The sequence below is a fragment of the Amblyomma maculatum genome, chromosome 11 (assembly GCF_055883805.1).
Source record: "Amblyomma maculatum isolate TAMU_Amacu chromosome 11, ASM5588380v1, whole genome shotgun sequence".
Lineage (NCBI taxonomy): Eukaryota > Metazoa > Arthropoda > Arachnida > Ixodida > Ixodidae > Amblyomma > Amblyomma maculatum.
In genome coordinates this window covers 105,342,407-105,364,148 of record NC_139354.1, presented here as the reverse complement: position 1 = coordinate 105,364,148, position 21,742 = coordinate 105,342,407, and the positions used below count along the sequence as shown (strand labels likewise).

General features: G+C 45.2%; 2 protein-coding genes across 3 annotated transcripts in view; one reads left to right on the top strand and one right to left on the bottom strand.

Annotated features, from left to right (window-relative positions):
• LOC146174575 (uncharacterized) overlaps window positions 1–21,293 on the top strand; it is a 31,466-nt gene extending 10,173 nt beyond the window's left edge. Inside the window, exons 6-9 of the mRNA XM_084584271.1 lie at window positions 5,262–5,474; window positions 5,588–5,723; window positions 11,046–11,302; window positions 20,670–21,293. Coding sequence (XP_084440397.1) covers window positions 5,262–5,474; window positions 5,588–5,723; window positions 11,046–11,302; window positions 20,670–21,293 — 1,230 coding nt within the window. The remainder of the gene's footprint in view (window positions 1–5,261; window positions 5,475–5,587; window positions 5,724–11,045; window positions 11,303–20,669) is intronic.
• The window catches only part of LOC146174573 (uncharacterized), a 71,975-nt gene that overhangs the window by 32,518 nt on the left and 17,715 nt on the right, over window positions 1–21,742 (bottom strand). The window lies entirely within an intron of this gene.

The following is a 21,742-nucleotide window of genomic DNA, read 5'->3' as shown; positions in this document are numbered from 1 at the left end:
AGGAGGCCCCTTTGTTCTTATGATCTCATACGTACTGGGCAATCACCTGTATTAAGCCGCTTGCTCAGTGAATGTCCTTACAACTTACACGTGCTAGTGTTTCTGCCTTTTATGGAAATATGTGCTTTTGATGTGATGTTTTCCTGAATTATCAGTCATGGGGCACGATCGCTGCATGAGTGTTAAAAAGAAAAAAATGCCAATTCACTCGCACTGATGCAGAGCGAACTTGATTTGAAAGCGAACCATGAGGACAGAGGAGGTAGAAAGTTTCAGTATGGCGCAACGCAGGGACAGAGGGGGGGGGCGCGCCTCTGCACCAGGTGCGGGTGACCCTAGCGACACTACTGGCGGCAAAAGAAGCAAACTTTTAACCACTTGTGAAGCCTCAGCATTCGTGAACTAAATTGGCGTGTAATTCCAATTCTTCTGACATCTATGGGCTGCTTAATTAGTGTCATTCGCTATGATTCCATGGCGAGTTGTAATCCACTGAGGTGTAATAAATGGCCTGCTATAATAGCCTGGTGATGTAGGTAGCCTGTGTTAAGAGAAACGGGCTGGTGATTAGTTTTCTTCAATAGGTTTGACAGATACTGTAGCACTGTTTTGAAGTTGCTGAAGTTAATTCAGTGACTATAGGGCTTCATTCAGCATAGGATATAGAAGGCAGCTTCTTGAATCCCAGGAAGCTCCGCTGTCGTGGAGGATGCTTTCCGCCAGAGGTGATGGTAATATATCTTGCCTGTTGAGAGCACATAAAGGTAATAAGAGAGATTCCTGTGAAGTTGAGCCATTGATGAAGACATGTGGATGTCTTCAGAGCAAGTATTTTTAGGCTGAGAAAGTCGGCGCACCTTGCAGTAGCACTGCATGTGGCATGCAAGTCTTAATTCATATTTATACTTCTACGTGGTACAAAAGGCTTTTTCTGATGCAGCAGCCCTTCACGCAAATATTTTCATGTAGGCAGCCATTTCCTTGGCTGAGTGAAATTATAGGAAGATGCAGCAGTAGTTTTCAATTTACTTATAACTTCTGTCTGCAACCAAGATTGCCAAACACTGCAAGTACGGCATGGTGAAAAGCTCTCAAAAGTGGTGAAGAAGGACAGCTGACGTGATGCGACCAGCATGATGGTTCACTTGAAGTTATGAGATGAGGGTGATGACATTATCAATTGCAGACCTGTTTTGGCACACCCATTTCTTAGGAGTGCTAATTTCTGTTCTCAAGGAGTCTTGGATTTGATGCATTTGTTGATCATTCACTCTAAAAACCTTATACAACTCAGTAGAGCGATTTACCATGAAAATGTGTATAAGCTCGTTAGCTGCTTTCCGGCACAATTTTCATTAGCTTCTGCTCCACAGGTGCCTTACCAGTCGTCAAGATATATACGGAAGTGAGAGCTACAGGTAGCTTTGTGATAACCTCATAGCTTGCTTTGCCATGGCCTGTATATGCATGTACTTCTTTGACCAAGAGATAGCGAGGTCAGTTCTTCTATCTTGAAGGGCAGATCCAAGGCAGGCATTGTCACCTGTGTCACCTATGGGAGTCCTGGTTGGCCATCTGCTCAGAATGTTGATGGTCATGAACTCACTGACAGTAGTCTGCAGTGTTCCTAGAAAGCTTCATTTCATGCCGAGAGCCCACACAAACACGAGCACACGGTGGTTCAACAGAAAGCGGATTTACAGAAAACAAAACTACTGCTACCCAAAAAAACTAAATACTGGTAATCAAAATATATATCCGTTATTGCTCAATAGACTCTGATGCAAGACTGCTGTTTTTCGCTTTTTACCTTTTTTGATGAAATTTTGTTTGCCATTGCAAATATGGATTTTTGATCTTATTGCTATTTCTCCAGGGTATGCTGTCATGGCATGCTGTCAAGTGCAGAAAGTACTTGGTTGAATATTTCATTATTTCATCACTTTTGTGTATTCTCTATCTTCATATTTGTCTATCACAACCCCTGCTTTTTTTCCTTTATGGCAGGCTATAGTTCTTAATTGTCCTGCTCATGTTTGCAAATCAAATCTTGGAGAAGAAATTAATGGTGGCAGAGCGTTCTCGTAGTGGAGAAAGAAAATATGTTCCACATGGCAGACTTATGCTTACGCAGATGAAAATGGACACTCGGTAAACTTTCCTCAAGCGTACCCATTCCAGCAGCTTGCCTAGAGGTGTAAATTTTCCAAGGAAATCGGAACATTCCAGCTGGGCATGATTTCCAACTCAATAATCCAGCTAAAGATACATGTCATTTCAACTGAAATAGCTTTTTTCAGCTGGAAAGGCATGGTTTCTAGCTGGAAAGATTGGGTACATTGTTTCAGTAATCAAGCTGTAAATGGGTCCTTTGTCTGCCTTGTTGCACTGTAGCAAAATTTCATAGCAAGTACAAGAGTGTGCTTTCTTATGCTAGGTGTTTTTTAACTACTTAGAGGCCATTATTTTAAATCCTGCGAGAGATATGTCACTCCAGTCTGCAGTAGAGCAAGGTGGATGTTGTATGTGATAAAGCTGAGCGATTAAATGATTAGTTAAAATTAAGTAATCAATCATTTTGCTTTTTCATTAAGAGAAAACATTATAATAACAAATTGAAGCCTGTCAGCATAGAAGCTGAGTCCAGCTCTGAAATTTTTTTTACCGGCAACGCATTTTGAAAAATGTAAAAAAAAACAAAAAAAAAAACCTTTTTTAGCTCATAAAGTTGGTTTCCGGCGATTGCCCATATTTAAAATGGTGTTGCTGTCTGTAGTATTGTTTCAGAATTTATGCTAACTGTTTCTGTAGCATAAATTAGACAAACAGCCTCGATATTTATTGTACTAAAAAGCAGAGTGATGCTGTTTTAATAAAGTGCATAGCAGACAGTGGACTTTACCAGCTAAAAAAATTTGTATGCTCAGTGTTAAATATTTCAAACCACTTCTAATAAAGCAAACTTAAAAACTGGACTCTACTTTTTATGTTGACAGCCTTCAATATCTGACATAATTTTGGCCTCTAAAGGCAAAATTTAAAAAGTTGATTAAATAATCACAGAGCTCTATCATGTACATAATATAATGCCACCTTTCTGTGCAATTTATCTGCACAGACTGCAGGTAGGACAGTAGGTAGGTTGCAATCTACGTGCACAGACAAGAATTCCATAGTTACTATATACTTCCATGGCAAGTGGCTCGTCATTTTTGTAGTTTCAAGTGCAGTTGATGTATGCTCAAGTTTTGTGAAACAAAAACTGCCTTGTTCGACTAGTTGGTTATTGCTCAACTTTCATTAGAGGTGCAAAATGTACAGACATAAGGAACGTATACAGGACTGAGTGTCACTTACAATTGCTTTATTTGGAGGCAAAGTAATGCACAAATATATAGTCATATCGTACACACAAGAAACACAATCGTGCTGCAGGTATGATGCGATATGATAATGAGCAGGTGAAATAGTTTCTGTTGGTGCTATACGGTGGCGTGGATGTGTCACTGACACACATGCTTCTCTTTCGCTACCTTCGGTATTTTTACTTGCTGATGGAATCCGTACATCAGCAAAACATGGCTCATAAAAGAGTGATTAGCAGGACCTCATATATTTGATTAAATTCGGCCCTTTTTATCTTGCTCAGAGTTTCTTTCATACTCCCTGGTTTGCTCATTCATGCAGTGCCCTGTATGTCCCATGTATGAGTTGCTACAGAAGAGAAAGATGTACTATACCAACCTTTTGGTTGCTTAATTTTTTCTGGTGCACTCTTTTCTTCTTCCTCTTCTGATGTGACAGCAAAGGCTTCTGAACTTCCTTGGGGCTGAAAAGACAGGCATGACTGCTTGTGCACTTCCTCAAACCGTGGGCTAACTGTTGTAAGTAGGGCACCACTGCAGCAATTGCCACCTCCTCTTGAGGAGCATCTGACCCTTGTTCTAACTGCCTCTCTCATTTTTTGTACGAATCTTTCCATGACTTTGGCAACAAGCTAATCAGAGAATCCACCTGAGGAAAGCCTGGCAGATTGGTTTTGAAAACTTAATTGCATCGTGTGAGGGCACATTTCATGTGCATGCGTTCTAGGCAAAATGATATGTGTTGTCGCCTTACTCGGTCCTGTGTTTGCTGTGGTTTTAATTTTCAAATTATATACAATCCTCATTTTTATTAGCTTGCAATGAGCAGTCATATGGACGAAGTTTCGCATGCAAAAAAAGGAGAATAATTCTGTCATATGACTATGCTTATTCAAACCTAAAAAAAGGGGGATAGCTTCACTTTGTCTAGAATGCACCCACAGGAAATTATGCCCTCACAAGGTGCAGTTATGTTTTCAAAACCAAGCTGCTAGGCTGTCTTCAGGTAGCTTCTCCAATTAGCTTGTTGCCAGAGTCATGGAAAGGCTCCTACAGAAAATGAGAAAAGCAGTAAGAGCAAGAGATAGATGCTCTTCAAGATGAAGGGGTGAGACCTGCGGTGGTGCCTTCCGTACAGCAACTGGCCCACAGTTTAAAGAAGCATGCAAGCAGGCATGGCTGTCTTTAAAGCCCCAAGGGAGCTCAGAAGCCTTTGCTGTCACATCTGAAGAGAAGAAAAAGTTCGTAGTATCGAGCATCGGCGACCATCTATTAAGTGCACCAAAAGGGTGTATATGAAATCTTTCTCTCCTGTGGCCACTCCTACATAGGACAAACAGCTAGGTCACTGCACGAATGAGCAAATCTGGGGGCACAAAAGAAATACTGAGCAAGAAAAAGATGGCCCAAATTTACTCAAGCATATAAGGTCCTGCCCATAACACTACTATGAGCCATGTTTTACTGATGCAAGGATTCCGTCAGCAAATTAAGTAAAAATACCAAGGCTAGCGAAAGAGAAGCATGTGCATCAGTGACACATCCATGCCACTGTATAAGACCGACAGCAACTATATTTCACTCATTCATTATCTCATCGTATCATACCTGCAGCACGATGGTGTTTTTTGTGGGTATGATGACTCTATATATATTTACTCTGCCTCCAAATAAAGCAGTTGTAAGCGACACTCAGTCTTGTATGTCATCTTGTGTCTGTATATGTTTTTCCTCTTTAATTAAAGATATGTGAAACTAAACAAGTGAATATTGTTAGATGATGGCACTTACTGGTTTAGTCATCCATTGCTTGAGCACAGCTATATTGGCTTAATTCTACTTGCTGAAACTATTTTCTTGTGCTGAGAGCATTTATACTGCACCATCCCACTGCAGGACTACAGACACCTGATTGTGTATGGAGAGACACCCGATTCACTAGCTAGTCACAAGGAGTGGCTTATGGATACTGCTTTAAGGGCCACATGTGATGATCGTGCCCTGGAAATCTGTCTGCCTGCTACAGCTATTGAGAGGCATGAGCAGCTAAAGGGAATGTCGCTGTTGGAAGCAGTTTCAACATTCCCTTTTCTTTGTTTTCAGGCAACGGTATGTATTTTGCAGACTTGCATGCAAACTGATCCTTACTGAATGAAACATGCTCCTTTCTCTTTACCAGATCTTGACATTGTAGCAATAATGAAATTTTCATACTCTTTCAGTTGCTAATGGAATTTGACATCATTTTTCAAAAATCCATCAAGGATTGCATGCAAACTGGCTTCAACAACCTCTGCAATGCCATCCTCAAGTGTGGCAATGAACGTGAAGTGGCAATATTTACACAGACACCCCCAGGTAATAATCTGCCTGTCGATACTTCGCTTCTAGCAATGCTGGTAATGGACCACTTTTTATCGTGGGTGGTGTATTGCGCCGCACTTTAAAATTTTCCCAGGAGATGAGCCTCGTTTGGGCTAAGATCAGTTTCACTGTAATAGGGAATTGGATGAACTTTCAGTAATATTTTGAATATAAGATATGCGAAGTTAAAGTACTCTTAAGAACACCTAAATTATTATCATCAGCCGGACTATACACACTGCAGGGCGAAGGCCTTCCCCATTTTCTTCCAATTATTCCGGTCCTGTGCTAGCTGCATACACTTGACCCCTGCATTCTTCTTAACCTCATCCACCCACCTAAGTTTCTGCTGTCCCTTGCTATGCTTTCCTTCCCTTGGTATCTCATTTGTTACTCGTTTCGACCATTGGTTATCCTCTCTTCGCACTACATGTCCTGCCCATGCCCATTTCTTCTTCTTGATTACCACTAGAATGTCAGTAACTCAAGTTATTTCTCTGACCCACTCTGCACGCTTCCTAATGCTTAACGTCATACCTACCATTTTTCATTCCATAGCTCTCTACGTTGTCCTCAACATGAGTACAGCCCTTTTCATTAACTTCCATGTTTCAGCCTCATAGGGATATAGTACTGGTAGGATGCAATAACTGTTATACACTTTCCTCTTGAGTGATACCGGTAAGCTGCTAGTCATAATGTGTGAGTACCTTCTAATTGCGCTCCATCCCAATTTTATTCTCCTTGTTATTTCCCTTTCGTGGTCTGGATCTGTGGTCCTTTCCTAAGTAGACATTTGCCTATGACTTCCAGTACTTCGCTAACTATTTTAGACTGCTGTTCCTCTCCCAGGCTGTTGTTCAACATTACCTTCTTCTGCATATTAATCTTTAGGCCTACCTTTCTGCTTCTCCTGTCTAGATTATTAATCATTAGTTGCAGTGGTTCCCCTGATCTTAACAATACAATATCATCAGCAAATCGCAGATTACTGAGATATTCTCCATTGACCCTGATGCCTAACTGCTCCCATTTCATTACTTTGAATGCACTCTCTAAACACTGCAGAGATTGTGTCTCCTTGCCTAACACATTTCTTAAGTGGAATTTTATCACTTCCTTTATGCAAACAATGGTTGCTGTGCAGCCATTCCAGTGCTTTCACATATGCCTCAACTGCACTCTGATCTCGCAATGTCTGTTGTGGTTTCGACCGAGCTAAATGATTTCTAGTATTCAATGAATGCTGTATGGGGCTGTTTATATTTTGGGCAATTTTTTATCACTTGGTTGATATTGTTGACGGTTTGGATATGATAGATAGTAGGATACCCTTTCCAAAATCCTGCTTGATTATTTGGTTGATTAAAGTCTAAGGTTGTCCTGATCCTGTTTGCAATTGCTTTAGTAAATACCTTGTACGTAACGTATACAGTTAGCACATAGTAATCTGATTGATATGTAATTTTTCAAGTCTTAGCGCCCCTTTTTTATGAAATAAGATGATCTTAGCATTCTTCCATGATTCCAGTACTTTCGAATCATCAGGAATTGCGTACGGGGGGCCAGTTTTCTAGCATGATACCCCCTCCGTCCTTCAACAAATGTGTAGTTATCTTATCCTCCTCAGCAGCTTTCCCTCTTTTAATGTCCTCTAAGGCTTTCTTAACCTGTTCCTTCATTACTGGCAGAACGTCTGATTGCTCTTCACTGCAGGCAATCTCATTTTTCTCCCGACTACTTTGGCTACTGAAGTGGTCTGTATAGAACTCTTCGGCTACCGTGATTTTCTTGTCCATGTTAGTAATGACACGGAGAGTTGAGCTAGTTGGTACATACTGAAGGGAATAACCGCAGAGACGAGAGACAAAGAACGAAGACAACACGGGCACTGTTGTCTAAAAAAAATGGCCGTGTTGTCTTCCTTCTTTGGCCCGCGTTTCTGCGCCGTTATTCCCTTCAGTTACTAATGACATTGCCCGCCTTTTCCCTCAATGAATACATGATTTTTGCCTATGCCTAATTTCCTCTACCGTTTTCAGGCTGTGACCATTGTTTAGAGCATGCTCAATTTCTCCTTTGTTATACTTCCTTATGTCGGCCACCTTGCACTTATTGATTAGCTTTGATATCTCTGCCAGTTCTATCCAGTCTGTTGGGTTGGAGATTTTCCTACTTTAGTGTTTTCTAATCAAATCTTTCGTCTCCTTAGATATAGTTTACTGGTACCCTATCTAAATATTCTACCGCCTACTTGTATACCGTGTACTCAGTAATGCTGTCTCTGAAATTACAGTTCAGTTTTATACAATTCCACAATTCCACGGTTAGAACAGAGTATGAAGTCAATTTCATTCTTAGTCTCCCCGTTAGGGCTTTTCCATGTCCACTTGCGGTTCTTTCATTTACTGAAGAAGGTATTCATGATTCGTAAGTTATTGCGTTCAGAAAATTCAACTAAGTGATACCTCCCACCTGCTATTCCTTAACCCAACACCACAGTTGCCCACTGCCTGGTCTCCAATGCTTACTTTGGCATTGAAGTTGCCCATCAGTATAAGTATACTGTGTTTTTACTTTCCCCATTGCCAATTCTAGATCTTCGTAGATGCTTTCGACTACCTGATGATCATGACTACATGTAGGCGCGTATACTTCTACAATCTTCAGTTTATACCGCTTATTAAGCTTAATTATGATGCCTGCTGGCCTCTCATTAGCGCTGTAGAATTCATATTTATATTACCAGCTATCCTTATTGACAAGGAAACCCACTCCTTGTTCTCGTATCTCCGGTAAACCTCGACAACACAGTACATGCCCGCCCTTCAGTACAGTATATGCCTCATTAAAGCTTCAAGTTGGGCTAGTTGGTAATTCCTTGAAGGAATCATTTTGTTAGCGGTAAAAACACGGACACAAAGAACACGATACACAAGGGACACTCGCTAGACTGCAACTAGTTTTTACTGTACACATACGTTACTCTTTTTCCTTTGTGACATGCAATCGCGAAGATAAATAATTCCTTTTCCTGTCAACACAAGGGAAGGGGTGCTAACATACGCCACCCGCCTTGTCAATTTGATAGGCTTCAATAATTTCCCTTTCTTTTTTCTGGGCCCCCACATACATCACGAACGTAGCATCACATACTGGAAAACAATCTTTGCAATTCTAGCACTGCTTCACCAATTCCGACCCTCCGGCCAGTGATTGAACAGCCGTACAGCGCTCTCTTATGCGGTCATTCACACACCTTCCAGTTTGGCCAATATATGCTTTGCCACAGGCAAGCGGAATAGTGCTGCAGCAAAAAACACCAAACTAAATTTGCGACATGTAGAACGGGAGTCGTGTACACTATCCCGCTTGCCTGTGCAAAGTATATATTGGCCAAACTGGAAGGTGTGTATGACCACCTAAGAGAGCACCACTGGCCTCATTTGGCCTTCTAACCTCACTAACCCTTATGATATCCCATTTCATACCCTCTAGTTCCTCTAACAACACTGCTAAACTACCTTCACTAGCTAGGGTTCTAGCATTAAACATTGCCAAGGTCAGTTTCCAATGGCGGCCTGTCTGGAGCCAGAAATTCTTACCACCCCCCGCTGCGTCACGGGTATGACTGCCGCCATGGTCAGTTGCTCCGCAGCCGCTGGTGATTGAGGGCGAGGGGTTTATTAGACTATTAATAGGAGGTTGTGGCCAATTGCTGCACCAGAGTGGCCAACACGTGCTCTGGTGAGAAAGTCCGCTGCTGGAGGTATTCACAGGCATCAGGTCGCACCCCAAACCTGTTAGCAATTCCATCGACACGTGGATATTTTTTTAATCCAGTGGAGAATTGCAGGGCACTGGGATTCGAACCACCTAAATAGCATATTCTTATCCCAATGTGTAAAATGTATAAATAAAATCAATAAACAGATTTAAGAGATAAAGAAGCAGCAATGAAATCAATGTGCTAACAGTGCATTGAGCTGTAAAAAAAATGGCTATCTTAATTTTGAGAGTAGGAGCCTAACAGATCAAGTAAGAAGCATCAGTTTATGTATTTTATTTTAGGAATTACTGCCAGTCTTTGTAGAAAGGATGTTTAGTAGCAGTGGGTGTTACAATAAATGTACATTAAGGGAAATAAATCTCTCAGGGAGTGATATAAGGAAAATGTGGATAAGGCAATGCCAGCAAGCATCATGCTTAAACAATAAGACAGACTATCACACTAGCCAACAATGAGAATCAAAATGAAAAAAGGACAACGATCTGTGCACCTCATGCTGAGCCAGACATTGCAAGGTTCAGCATTTACATAGCAACACAAATCAGACATGGTCTAACAGCACAAAAAACATGGACACAGGGTAGAAGTGAGACAACGCTGAGTGTGTTGTCTCACTTCTACTCTGCGTCCATGTTTTTTGCGCTGTTAGATTATGTCTGATCTGTATCGAAACCAGCTCGGCCAGTTTTTTGTCCTCCAAAAGTTTACATAGCAAGATGTGTAATTAAGATACCCAGTGACATCATACTTAGTGCCATTTAAAGAGGCATGAATGCAAACATGTGCATTTAAAAGAAAAACGAAAAAAATGCATGCAACATGTATGAAGAAAAGAATAAAAATAGCAGGCAGTGCAAGATCAAAAGCTCATACTAAGAATAATCTCATATGTTCAGTTAGCGATTTCAGTTTAAATCTGGCTTGCTGGTTTAGATGCATGCAAATTAAAAGTAAATCTAGCTGACTTGAAACATTTTCTAGTTTTGGAATTGCATAAGGAGGTGTCGTGTGCGAACTGATTCCAGTGAACACTCAAGGAAAATACATTCCCTCACAAGAGCAGGATTTGGCCACCCTTGTGTAGTAATGGGCCACAACCATCCATGAATACTCTACAAACCCGACTTCCAGTCCCCAGTGGCTGCGGAGCAACTCACCACGGCTGTGGACGGACCTATTTTGCTTGTGCTGAACTATATTTTAGGCATCCTTTTGCATTTTAATGTTTGCAGAGGAAACCATCTTAGGATTGCTGAAAGCTTTGGCGAACCGGTGTGGGGCCCATTAAACATCCTCTTAGCTGAGGTGAGCAAGTCATGTATGCATAAAACTAATTATTGGTGTTCTATATTAGTGTTTTAGTTAGTCTAGCACAAATGTATTCCCTTTCTCAGAAGTGTACAGAATGTTAGGTACAAATATGTGGGTAGTGTAGACTACTGCATGAATGTAATGTATGAAATGTTAACACTGCAGGAAGAATTCTTTGCATCTGTGAGCAGTGTAGTGATGTATAATTAATCTTACACAGGATGAGGTGCCACTGACGCCATGCCTGCGCACAACTGAAGGGAAAGTGGCGCTCTACGTGGACCAAGTTCTCATCACAGAGGCATCATCATGTCTGGGAGGCATATGCTGCCTGTTTGCAGCATTTTGGGTGTTCCATATCGAGTATCCGCAAAAAGCACACCGAATACTTACGTTCTTGGAACACGGATTTCTAGGCCTGACACAAACCAAACCTCGTGTCAAGGCCCTTAAATTGATCAATTTTTTCAGGGCCAGTATACAATGAATTTGTGGACCTGCTTTTTATGTCTAGTCAGGTTTTTTTTTGTCTCACAAAGGACATTTGGAGTTTCTGCTGCGTTTTACGCACAACTCGGCTGCTGTCATAGTTTTACAATTAACATTGTTTTTAAAGAATTACATGCACCTAATTTTGGTTAAATAATTCCTTGTCATCATCTTCAGCCAGACTATACCCACTGCAGAGCGAAGGCCTCTACCATACGCCTCCACTTAACCTGGTCCTGTGCTAGCTACATCCACTTGACCCCTGCAAACTTCTTAACCTCATCTGCATGAGTTCTTGCAAATGGCATGAGTTCTTGCCAACGGTGTGGTTCCCTCATGGGAAGGAGAGAACGAAGTATGTTGGTAACTGCAGGCTGCCTAATCGGTTGTTGCTGCTCGTCTGTTTGCATCAGAGACAATATGAAAGAAAACATAACACTCCCACTGGCCAGAGTGCTGCAATATTTTCTGTCTAGGGCTTGCCTCCTCACCATCTCAATTTCGGTGAAGGTATTCACTTTCAGTGCTGTTTCTGTTTGTGCTTCGTCTGTTTTTTGTGCAATGTGATCCAATAATATGTTGTAAAAGTACAGTGATAAGTTGTAATGTTGACTAATGTAAATGTCGATATTTAAGGAATTTTTGCTGAAGTTTTGTTAAATATGGCATGCAACTTCAATTACTTAAGCGACTTTGTTGCCATAGAGGTTTCCTGGGAGAAGCATTTACATTATCCAAGATTTTCTTTAATATGGTGCACATTAAGCTGCTTCGTTGCCAAGAAGTTTTCAGAGAACTACATTTACATTATCCTTGAAACATCTTTTAATCATGAAGACTCCTTATACTTGTTTCTGTTCCCTGGTTATCCTGAACATGCTTTCTTTTCCTTTTGTGCATCACATACTGACAGTCTAGTACCAGACTTCAGTGCATTGTTCTAGTCATTCACCAGCATTGTTGGTTAGGCTAACATGCAAAGATTACAGGTTATTGTTACGTGCTGTGATTTTCTTACAAATTATAACCTGAACTATAAGTTTTAAACCTCTCTGCTAAAATGTATAGAACCGGTTTTATGTGCGTAGTTATGTACTTGGCATCCAACAAAAGTATTGGGGTTGATGCTGCATTTTATGAGTAAAATTTTCTGTGATAGTATCAATATTGATGCTATTTTTAAAGGAGTATATTTACCTAACTTTAGTTGCATAATTTATTCCCTGTAGTGATGTGTAAGGAAAATACCATACATGAATAGCCATGTGCTATTTGCTGGTTGATCAAGCATCCTTCAGTCCAGCTAAATATGAGGTAAAGCTACTGATTCACTTGATTTCAGAAACAAATGATGTGCCTGTGATTATAATGTTTGAGTGATATTTTATAGCGGACCTGAGTTGAATATTATTGACATTCATCTGTTAAATATGTTCACTGTATGTGAAATAAAATTATAATTTCCTGCTAGCTGCTTCAAGCTTTAAAGCAGCGTTTTCTGCAAGAATATTTTTTTCAGTGTCACAGGTCCTGTGTTGCTTTATGCGTCCATGTTGGTAAAAAGCAGTGCATAGACATTGTGATTATAGTGACTGAACTAGTGGAAAAGTACTCCCAATTTGCTTATGAAAGTCTACTGGTATGTGACTGCACTCATTTTATTTCGATACCGCTGTGAAAACACTGAACGAGAATGTTCCTCAAATGACGTGTAAACTCCTCAAAGCTTAACCATACTATAGTGGACGTTTCTAGAGTACGACCGGCAAGCGTGTGCCTCAGCGAGGCCCTTGAGCTATGGTGTCAAGTTGTCACGACATTGCGGCCGATTGCCTTTCGGCGCCTGCAATGTCAAACTAGCATGGTGCAAGGCTGCGGGGGCCGTGACTTAGTGACAAGTCCACGCTAAAACTGGCCATAAAAACTGCAATAAATGCTCCCTTTAGGAACTTTAAAAATACCGGACATGACGGTAAAATAATGCTCCCTTTATTGACCGCAAAAACGCCGATTTTTCAATGCAAAGTTTACTCCCGTGGTCAACCGTAAAGGCTCCGCATTTTCTGGCGTGAAAAACTACCCCAAATCTGCTCCCGTTGACAACCGTAAGTGCTCCGTATTTGGTGGCATGAAAATACCCCAAGCCTACTCCCGTTGCCAACCGTAAGTGCTCCGTTTTTGTGGCATGAAAATATAGCCCAAATCAGCTCCCCCTGAAAGCCGAAAGTGCTCCGTTTATTTTGGGGTAAAAATCTACCCCAATTCTACTCCCCTGTCTACCAAAAGTACTCCGTTTTTTTTGGGGTAAAATTCTATCCCAATTCTACTCCCCCGTTTATCAAAAGTACTTCGTTTCTTTTGGGGTAAAATTTTACCCCAACTTTTCGTTCTAAACTGAACCTCGTTTAGGGAGGACGTTAGAGGACAAGCCATTTACTCCAGTTTGGATGGATTCGTGTTTAGTGTGTACGCGAACGACACGGCGGCTCGCTAGCGCTGACGTCAGAAACAAAGCGTGCTAAATTTATTGGCATCTTGAATACTGAGCCGAATATCTGAATTGAATCACTCTTGAGGATCACTGACCAGCAACAAATTGCTGGCAAGACCGATAACCGCGATACTATCAAGTTTCTGCTCAAGCCAGCTGCCGCCGGTGCATTGCGGCTCACCGCTCTGCTTATACTAACTCTGCGATTATTGTGTCGCCAAAGTTAATCATATCGTTATTTTACGGCGGCAGAATAGAATTCACAATAAGGAAGTTTCATGAGCACACCATTTCGACAGCGTTGATCAAAGCGCCGACCGCCGCGGCCGAAGAGAATAATTTAGGCCTATCGACGACTAGGGGGTTACACAACCCGCCGTCGTTCGCCGCGCTCGCACGCTTCACCGCCGCGGTAAGTGTAACGTACATCAGCCTGCTAGCAGCATCCCGCGCTGTAAGCGTTGCAAACTCGTGCACTTTCATGATAAAGCTAACACCGCGCATTTTTTGACGTTGCGCGCTCAGCGCCAAGCCGTGCAAACGATACTGCAGACACAGGACGGTGCTTCAGTACGCAGACGCTTGGCTGTAGGCAGTAACCGAAGAAGCCGGGTGGTACAGTAGACACCGCCTATTCAATACGGGCAAAGGAGTACACACTGTTGAAGCAGACATGCTCGTATGCTTTGCGCACTCGGCTGCCGACGAGCAGCCTCCGTCAACAGACGCCGCCATAACCTCGGTTAACAACGCAAACCGAGGTCGCCAAACTCGGTTTGCTATAACCGCGGTTAGGGGTGTAACCATGGTTTGGTCTGCCGTGTAAATGGGCTAACCACGGTTTCGCGTAACCACAGTTACGCTAACCATAGTTAACTCTGCCAGTGTAAAGAAGGTATTAGAGACGCCTGGAGGGTTGGTGGGCGCAGCGGCCGGGGAGACATGAGCGAGTGGCATAGTGATGGACAAAAGTGGTGTGTGCGGACAACCCGTAAACGCTTTGAGTCTTTTTTTCTCTTTCTTTCTTTCTCCCCCCCCCTCCTTGTTTTTTTTTTTTTTTTTGGCCAGATTCAGCTCAGACTGTGATGCTGTGATCGCCCGTTCCAAAGGGTGCGGCCCCATCGCCATCTCGCAGCTGGCGATGGCGAGATGGCGGATGGCGAAGGACGACCGAAGCCGAAGCTGAGTACTTTTCTTTTACCAGTTTTTTTATGTAATCGTATAGTGGCGGCAAGTTTAGATTATAATTTAGCTTAAGATCAGACAGGGAAGTGAAAACAAGCAAAAAACAATTTCGACCAATAGGACTTAAATAACATAGAACAGCGCTAGTAAAAAGTATTTAGGCCTAGTTCGGAAAAATCTTCTGAGCAGCGCGAATTCTGTCGCAGAGTTGAAGCTATGGGGCGGCCGGCCAGGAAAGCAAAGGGTGGGGATCCAGGGGATCTCGTCCAGTGCGGAACATGTGAGCGCTGGTGCTTCCTGGACGAGACAGGGTTTGAGAGCATGATGGAAGCTGAGGAGGCCAGCTTGAAATGCAAAATATGCACGGCGGTGGAGAAAGTAGAGGGGGAGCTGACCAAGGAGGTAGAACGGATGAGGAAGGAGCTTCAGGAGGAAAGGACGAGAAGGGCAGAGTTTGAGACAAGAGTCGAGGAGTGGGGCGTCAGGGTGCACGATAAGGCAAGCAGGGGCCGTATCCAGCGAAGGTTCCTTTCAAGAACCGTTCTTTGAGATGACGTCAATTTGACGTCAGCAAGGCAGCGGGCGCCACCTCACGGCGAGGACGGGAAAGACAGCGGCCAATCAGCGATGGCGCCAGATCGTAGGCGTGTCCACCACGAACATGTGGCTTTTTCTGGTACCAAATACTTGTACCAAAGTGGTGTTAAGCACGAAATAAGTCTAATAATTACATAGTAATGCAAACTAGTGAATAATAGACTAAAATATTCTTAGAAGCATCCTGTTAACAACTGCCAAGCAATTGTCTTGACTCATGAGTACCTTTCTTAGCCGCTAGATGGTGTCGCGCGCGCGGCGGCGTCGTCTGCTTCCTCGCTCGCTGTGAAATTTTTGTAAGTTCTGCCTTTCACACCGAGTGGCAAATATCCTAAGGACGAGGACTACAACGCCCGTAGTATGCAGTCCGAATCACGCTAGCTCTATGACGGAGGAGTTGCTGCCGCCGTTGCGAGTACGAACGAGCTGCTTGATACCGGCACCGCGCCGGCGCGTCCGCGCCTGCCTATGTAGCGGGGCAGCGTCCGTAGTCTTATCGGCCGCTCAAGCGTCGTGAGTATGCGCGACCTTTCCGTGAATAGCTGTCAATGTAGGACGCAGCCGATGGACACATGGAATCCGACCGCACTCGATCCAGTCAGCCACCGTTACTCCCCTTCCGCTGATGTAGGAGGCAAAACTCAGCCCGCACTTACAGACGCGAATTATTAGTCTCTACGACTGCCGGATTCAAATGGTCGCACTGCTGTTGACCGAGAGCTTCCGATCGCAAAGTAGCGATCGAAGCGCGTAGAGCACCTTTGCTTCTGACGGCAGCCAGGCATACCCCTTCATCCCCACTTCGCTTCGCGATCGGCACGCACCCTTAGCCAGTGTTGCCGCAAAACCTCCTGAGACATGTAGAAGGCGTCTCGTTTTTATTTTTTTTTACTGCGTCAGTCTACTAAACTCGCAAAGCGCTACCCCAAAACACACACACACACACACACACAGAAAAAAAAAAGGGATACCACGGCCGTACTCAAGCAGCTGCGCGGCACGCGCCGTCGCTCGACTACGGCCATGAGGTGCCACAGCGAGCGCAGAGCGGTTCCATCTCGAAGCAGACCAACTCGTCGCGGTTCCTGCGCCGGCCGGCAAAAAGGTTCCTTTCGGAGCGGTGGTCCCGCCCCGTGACGTAGGCGAAAAACGCGGAGCCGCCTCCGGAAGTTTTGGGGGTCGCGCCGGACGTGACGCAGCAACCAATTAGGAGCGGTGAAAGGAACCAGTTCCCGAACGGAACCGGCGCGGGATCTGGCCCCAGATTGGAAGAACAGGTGGAAGAGTGGACAAAGAGACAGGCAGAGGGACGGAAAGCACTTCACAAGAATGCAGGCAGTAATGCCACCCTGGACGACAGGGGGGGGGGGGGGGGGGGGGCGGACGCGTCACAGGGGGCGCGCAGGGAGAATGAAGCGATTCTGGGGGACACGAGCCCCGATGGTAACCGGAGGGAAGAGGTGACACAGGGGTCGAGGCAGCAGGGACTGGATAGCACTGACAGAGGAGACAGGAGCCGCCAGCAAGAGGGTATGGGTGGTAGGGAGCTCTAATGTCACGAGAATTAAAAAGGCAGTCTTAAAGACAGTGAAGTTTAATGAGAAAGTGCAAGTGGAAAGCAGGCCGGGCGAGTGTTTTGGGCAGGTAGTGGAGAGGACAAAGGATATGCTGTGGGAAAATAGAGGAGACAATCTGGTAATCATCCATGTCGGAGTAAACGACGTGCTGAAGAACAGGGGGCAAAACCTAGGCAGGCAGATAAGAACAGGGGTGGCGAAGCTACGGGCTACAGCTGAGAATGTGCACATAGTGCTGTGCACAGTGCCGGCAGTCAAGGGACAGGGCCCGTACGTAGCACACCAAGTACTGAGGGCTAATGAGATGATCTGGGAGGTAGGGAAGGCCCTCAGGTGCGATGTCATGGATGTGAACAGGGTGATACATGGGGATAGGAACTACCTCCCCTTCACTCCTGATGGCATCCATTACACCGCACCAGCGGGATGGCAGCTTGGGCTACGGATGGGGCGAAGGGCGCTAGCTTTTTTACAGGCGAGCAGATTGCCCCTGCATACCGAGAAGTAGGAGACAAAGATCTTGGAAATCAAACTAGCGCACTTCAAAACAAAGACACAGGGAGAGAACGACAACACAGCGCTGACTTCAACTGGTTTTTATTAGAGAGTGACACAATAAAAACCAGTTGAAGTCAGCGCTGTGTTGTCGTTCTCTCCCTGTGTCTTCGTTTTGAAGTGCGCTAGTTTGATTTCCAAGATGAATTACCAACTAGCCCGTTCTTCCACCCTTGCGAGACAAAGATGGAGGGAGGAAGGGCAGGACGAAGGCACGGAGGAGGAAAAAGAAACAACCCGTAAATTTGGCCTTCATTAATATGCAAGGGGGTAGAAGTAGAATTAAATGGGATGAAATTCAGGAGCAGCTGCAAACTGGAAATTTTGTAGTATATGGTGTAGCAGAAACCCACCTTAGAGACAGTGAAGAACCTCCACACATTGAAGGATACTCATGGCTGGGGTGCAATAGAAAAGGGAAGGACCGAAAAGGAGGTGGCCTGGGGGCGCTAATCAAAGGCCAAGATTGGAAAAGGATAACAGAAAGCTGCAGAGAACATATATGGCTCCAGGGTAGAGTGGGAAACCTAGATACAGTACTAGGGCTTGTTTACCTAAAAACAGGAAATGACTCGAATGAGGAAAATTCAGAACATTTCAGATGTTTAGCTAAAGACATAGAGGAATTTGGCTAGAATAAGGAAGTGATAATCTTAGGGGATATGGATGCCCATATAGAATTTTTTGATGGAGCTACCGATACGACAGGCAAAATGTTAGGAACATTTTGTAATGATGGAGGAATGGGCAGGAGGGAATATCCTCGGAGAACTACAAAATGGTTTCCGCAAGGACAGAAGACTAGAGGATAATTTATTTGTGGTTACCCAGTGTATAGAAACAGCAGCAGCAAGTCAGAGACCATTATGGATAGCGTTTTTAGATATTAAAGGGGCATATGACAGTGTAGATCAGAAAAAACTGTGGGACCAGTTGAAGGAATATGGCCTGAATAAAAACCTGGTTCAGTTCATACAAGAAGTATATGCAGATAATGAGGCAGTGATAGTATGGAAGACGGAAACAACAAAACCAGCAAAAATAAAAAGGGGGCTTAGGCAAGGGTGCCCACTGTCACCGCTGCTTTTCATGATATACATGAGCCAAATGGAAAGGCGCCTGGAGGAAAGTAATATGGGATTCGATGCAAGCTATATGCAGGGAGGACAGAAAGTAACACAAGTTCTACCAGGATTGATGTACGCGGATGACATTGCACAGCTGGCAGATAAGAGGGATGGGTTGCAGGAGCTGCTTAAGATCTGTGAAGAAGAGGGCGAAAAGCTGGGACTGCAATTTAGCAGCGAAAAATCAGGAATAATGGTATTTAATGATGAAAGGGGGGATGTGCTGGAAATACAAAGCACCAAGGTTGAACATGTGGAGAGCTATAAATACCTGGGCATATGGATCAATGAAGGAAAAAATTACCTACAAAAGCATGAAAGAATTACGATAGACAAAGGGAAAAGGAGTTCGGATATTATGAAACACAGGGCCCTCTGCAATTATAACAGGTATGAGGTTGTTAGAGGGGTATGGACGGGTGTTATGGTACCAGGACTCACTTTTGGAAATGCAGTCCTGTGCATGAAATCAGAAGTACAGTCAGGCCTTGAAATTAGACAGAGAAAGGTAGGTAGATTGGCATTGGGAGCACATGGCAACACACCTAATGAAGGAGTCCAGGGAGATATGGGCTGGGCATCATTTGAGGTTAGAGAGGCAATTAGCAAACTAAAATATGATCAGAGACTAACCGAAATGGAGGAATCAAGGTGGGCACGAAAAATGTACAAGCACCTCTTCATGAAAAGCCTCAATACGAAATGGACTAACAGAACCCGAAAGCTCAGATTTAAGTACCTAGAGTTTGGAGATGCACCGCAGCAAAACAGCAGCATTGAAAAGCAGGTAAAGGAGGCAGAAAGAAAAATGTGGGAGGAAAGAATGAACGGAAAATCAGCATTGGGTATGTATAGAACTCGAAAACAGGATATAAAGAAAGAAAGTTTATTCGACAACTCACGAGGGAGCTCATTGCTGTTTGAGGCTAGGACAGGGGCCCTCAGAACAAAAACATACAGGAAAAAATTCCAGGAAGTAGATATATTATGCGCGGCGTGCGGAACTGAGGCGGAAACAACGGAACATGTTGTTCTAAGGTGCCAAAAACTTCGTCCTGCCCTTCCCGCGGGAAAAGCGGCAGATCTGGAGAGAGCGCTGGGATTTGCTGGGGAAGATGGACGAATGGATGAGGAACGCGTTTTGATAACAAAAGAGAGGTTAGAGGATTGGTGGAAAAAGTCAAGAGAATAAAGAGAAGAAAAAAAGGGAGGGGGCAGATATGGGCGAATTAGAAGCTAAAAATAGGGAAGAGATAAATATATTTCTTTAAATTTTTTGGCTAGGCGGCGCAAGCTGCCGTCCGATACAGAGGGCAGAGCCACTATCATCCATCCATCCAGCTGCACCACTATAGCTGCACGGAACTCATCGGACACCTCCGAGCGCAGCCCCTCTCCCACATCGGGAAAACGGTGCAACTCTACGACCAGCTGCTCGGCCCGCCACCACCACCAGGGCCGCTTCCCCCACCGTCGCATTCCCCTCGCCCGCTCAGTATAATAACCGAGCTACCGAGAATCCGCTCCAAGCGCAAAACACCACGCTGCGCGCTGCAGCAGGAGACTGCGGCGGTGCTCTACGAGGAACACGCAGGGCGTACACTGGTATTTACAGATGGCTCCGTCCGCCAAGAGGAGAACAGTGCAACTGCTGCCTGCACGGCACCAGAGCTGGGGACATCGAGGCAGTGCAGGCTACGGATGACGGCCTCGTCCATGACTTCTGAGCTCACGGCCATCTCCCTCGCGGCGGACCTCATCCGCCAGCACAACCTAACAAAGGCTGTCATATGCACCGACTCCAGGGCCTCCCTCTAGGCTTTGCGCAACCCCGAGGGAGGCACACGGCTGCTAAGGGTTGTGGCCGTCAAGCTCTATCAGCTCTCCGAAAACGGGTCCGACCTGGCCCTACAATGGGTCCCATCACATGTCGGTGTCGACGGCAACGAGGCGGCCGACGCCCTCGCGGGGGCCGCGCACCACCCGGACACGCCGCTAACTCAGCTGGTGACGCCGCATGACAGCGCCCGCCTCATCATAAGGAGACGCACCCGCGCCCTCCACCCGGACTCCCGGATTGCAAATTCAACATTATTCGCAATCATAAACACTCGGACGTTCGCGCGGGGAGACTACATTCTTCTCCTGCATCTCCGAATTGGATGCGGCTGGTCAGCTGACCGGCGAACGCGGTTCCCAGCTGGTGCCCCCGCGTTGTGTGCATCGTGCGGTGACGAGGACACACTTGAACACATCCTGTGTACGTGCCCAGCCACCGCGCAGCGGCGTGCGCATATGCAGCGGAGCTACCGCGACCTGGGCCTGCCCAGCGCCACGCTGGATGACATCCTTTTCCTAGCCGGACCAGCCAGCTCCAGAACTTCAGCTCTCAAAAACCTGCTGGCTTACGTGGGAGCCAGTAACCTCTGCCCCCGCCTTTAACGCGGGCGCAATTAGCCGCTGACAGCAGTCCGCGGACAGAGCGCGGGCATCCCCGATGTGAGCACCTAAGTGGCCGCTGTGCGCGCGGCCGCATGGACCTGTGCCGATGTGTGTGTGTGTGCAGGACTTGGCCGAGCGGGCGTGACCCAGGGAAGGGTAGGGACGCCTGGTCACATAGTGGGCACCAGAGTGGCCAGCTGTACCCCCCTCACGACAACTCTGGAATATGTCGCCCCTGCTTCGCCAGCGCCCAAGACCTGCACGGCTCCTCATCGGCTCTTGGCGGCGACCGCGCGCGGCGGAAACCAAGCATAGACTGGGGCGCTCCTCAAAGGGGATTGGCTCACAGGAGCCTCGCTCTGTGCCGTCCGCGCACTACAGCAGCAACTATCATTGGCCCCCGCGCGGCGCGCGGGGGCGGCGAGAGTGCGCCTTGCACGCGCTCACAC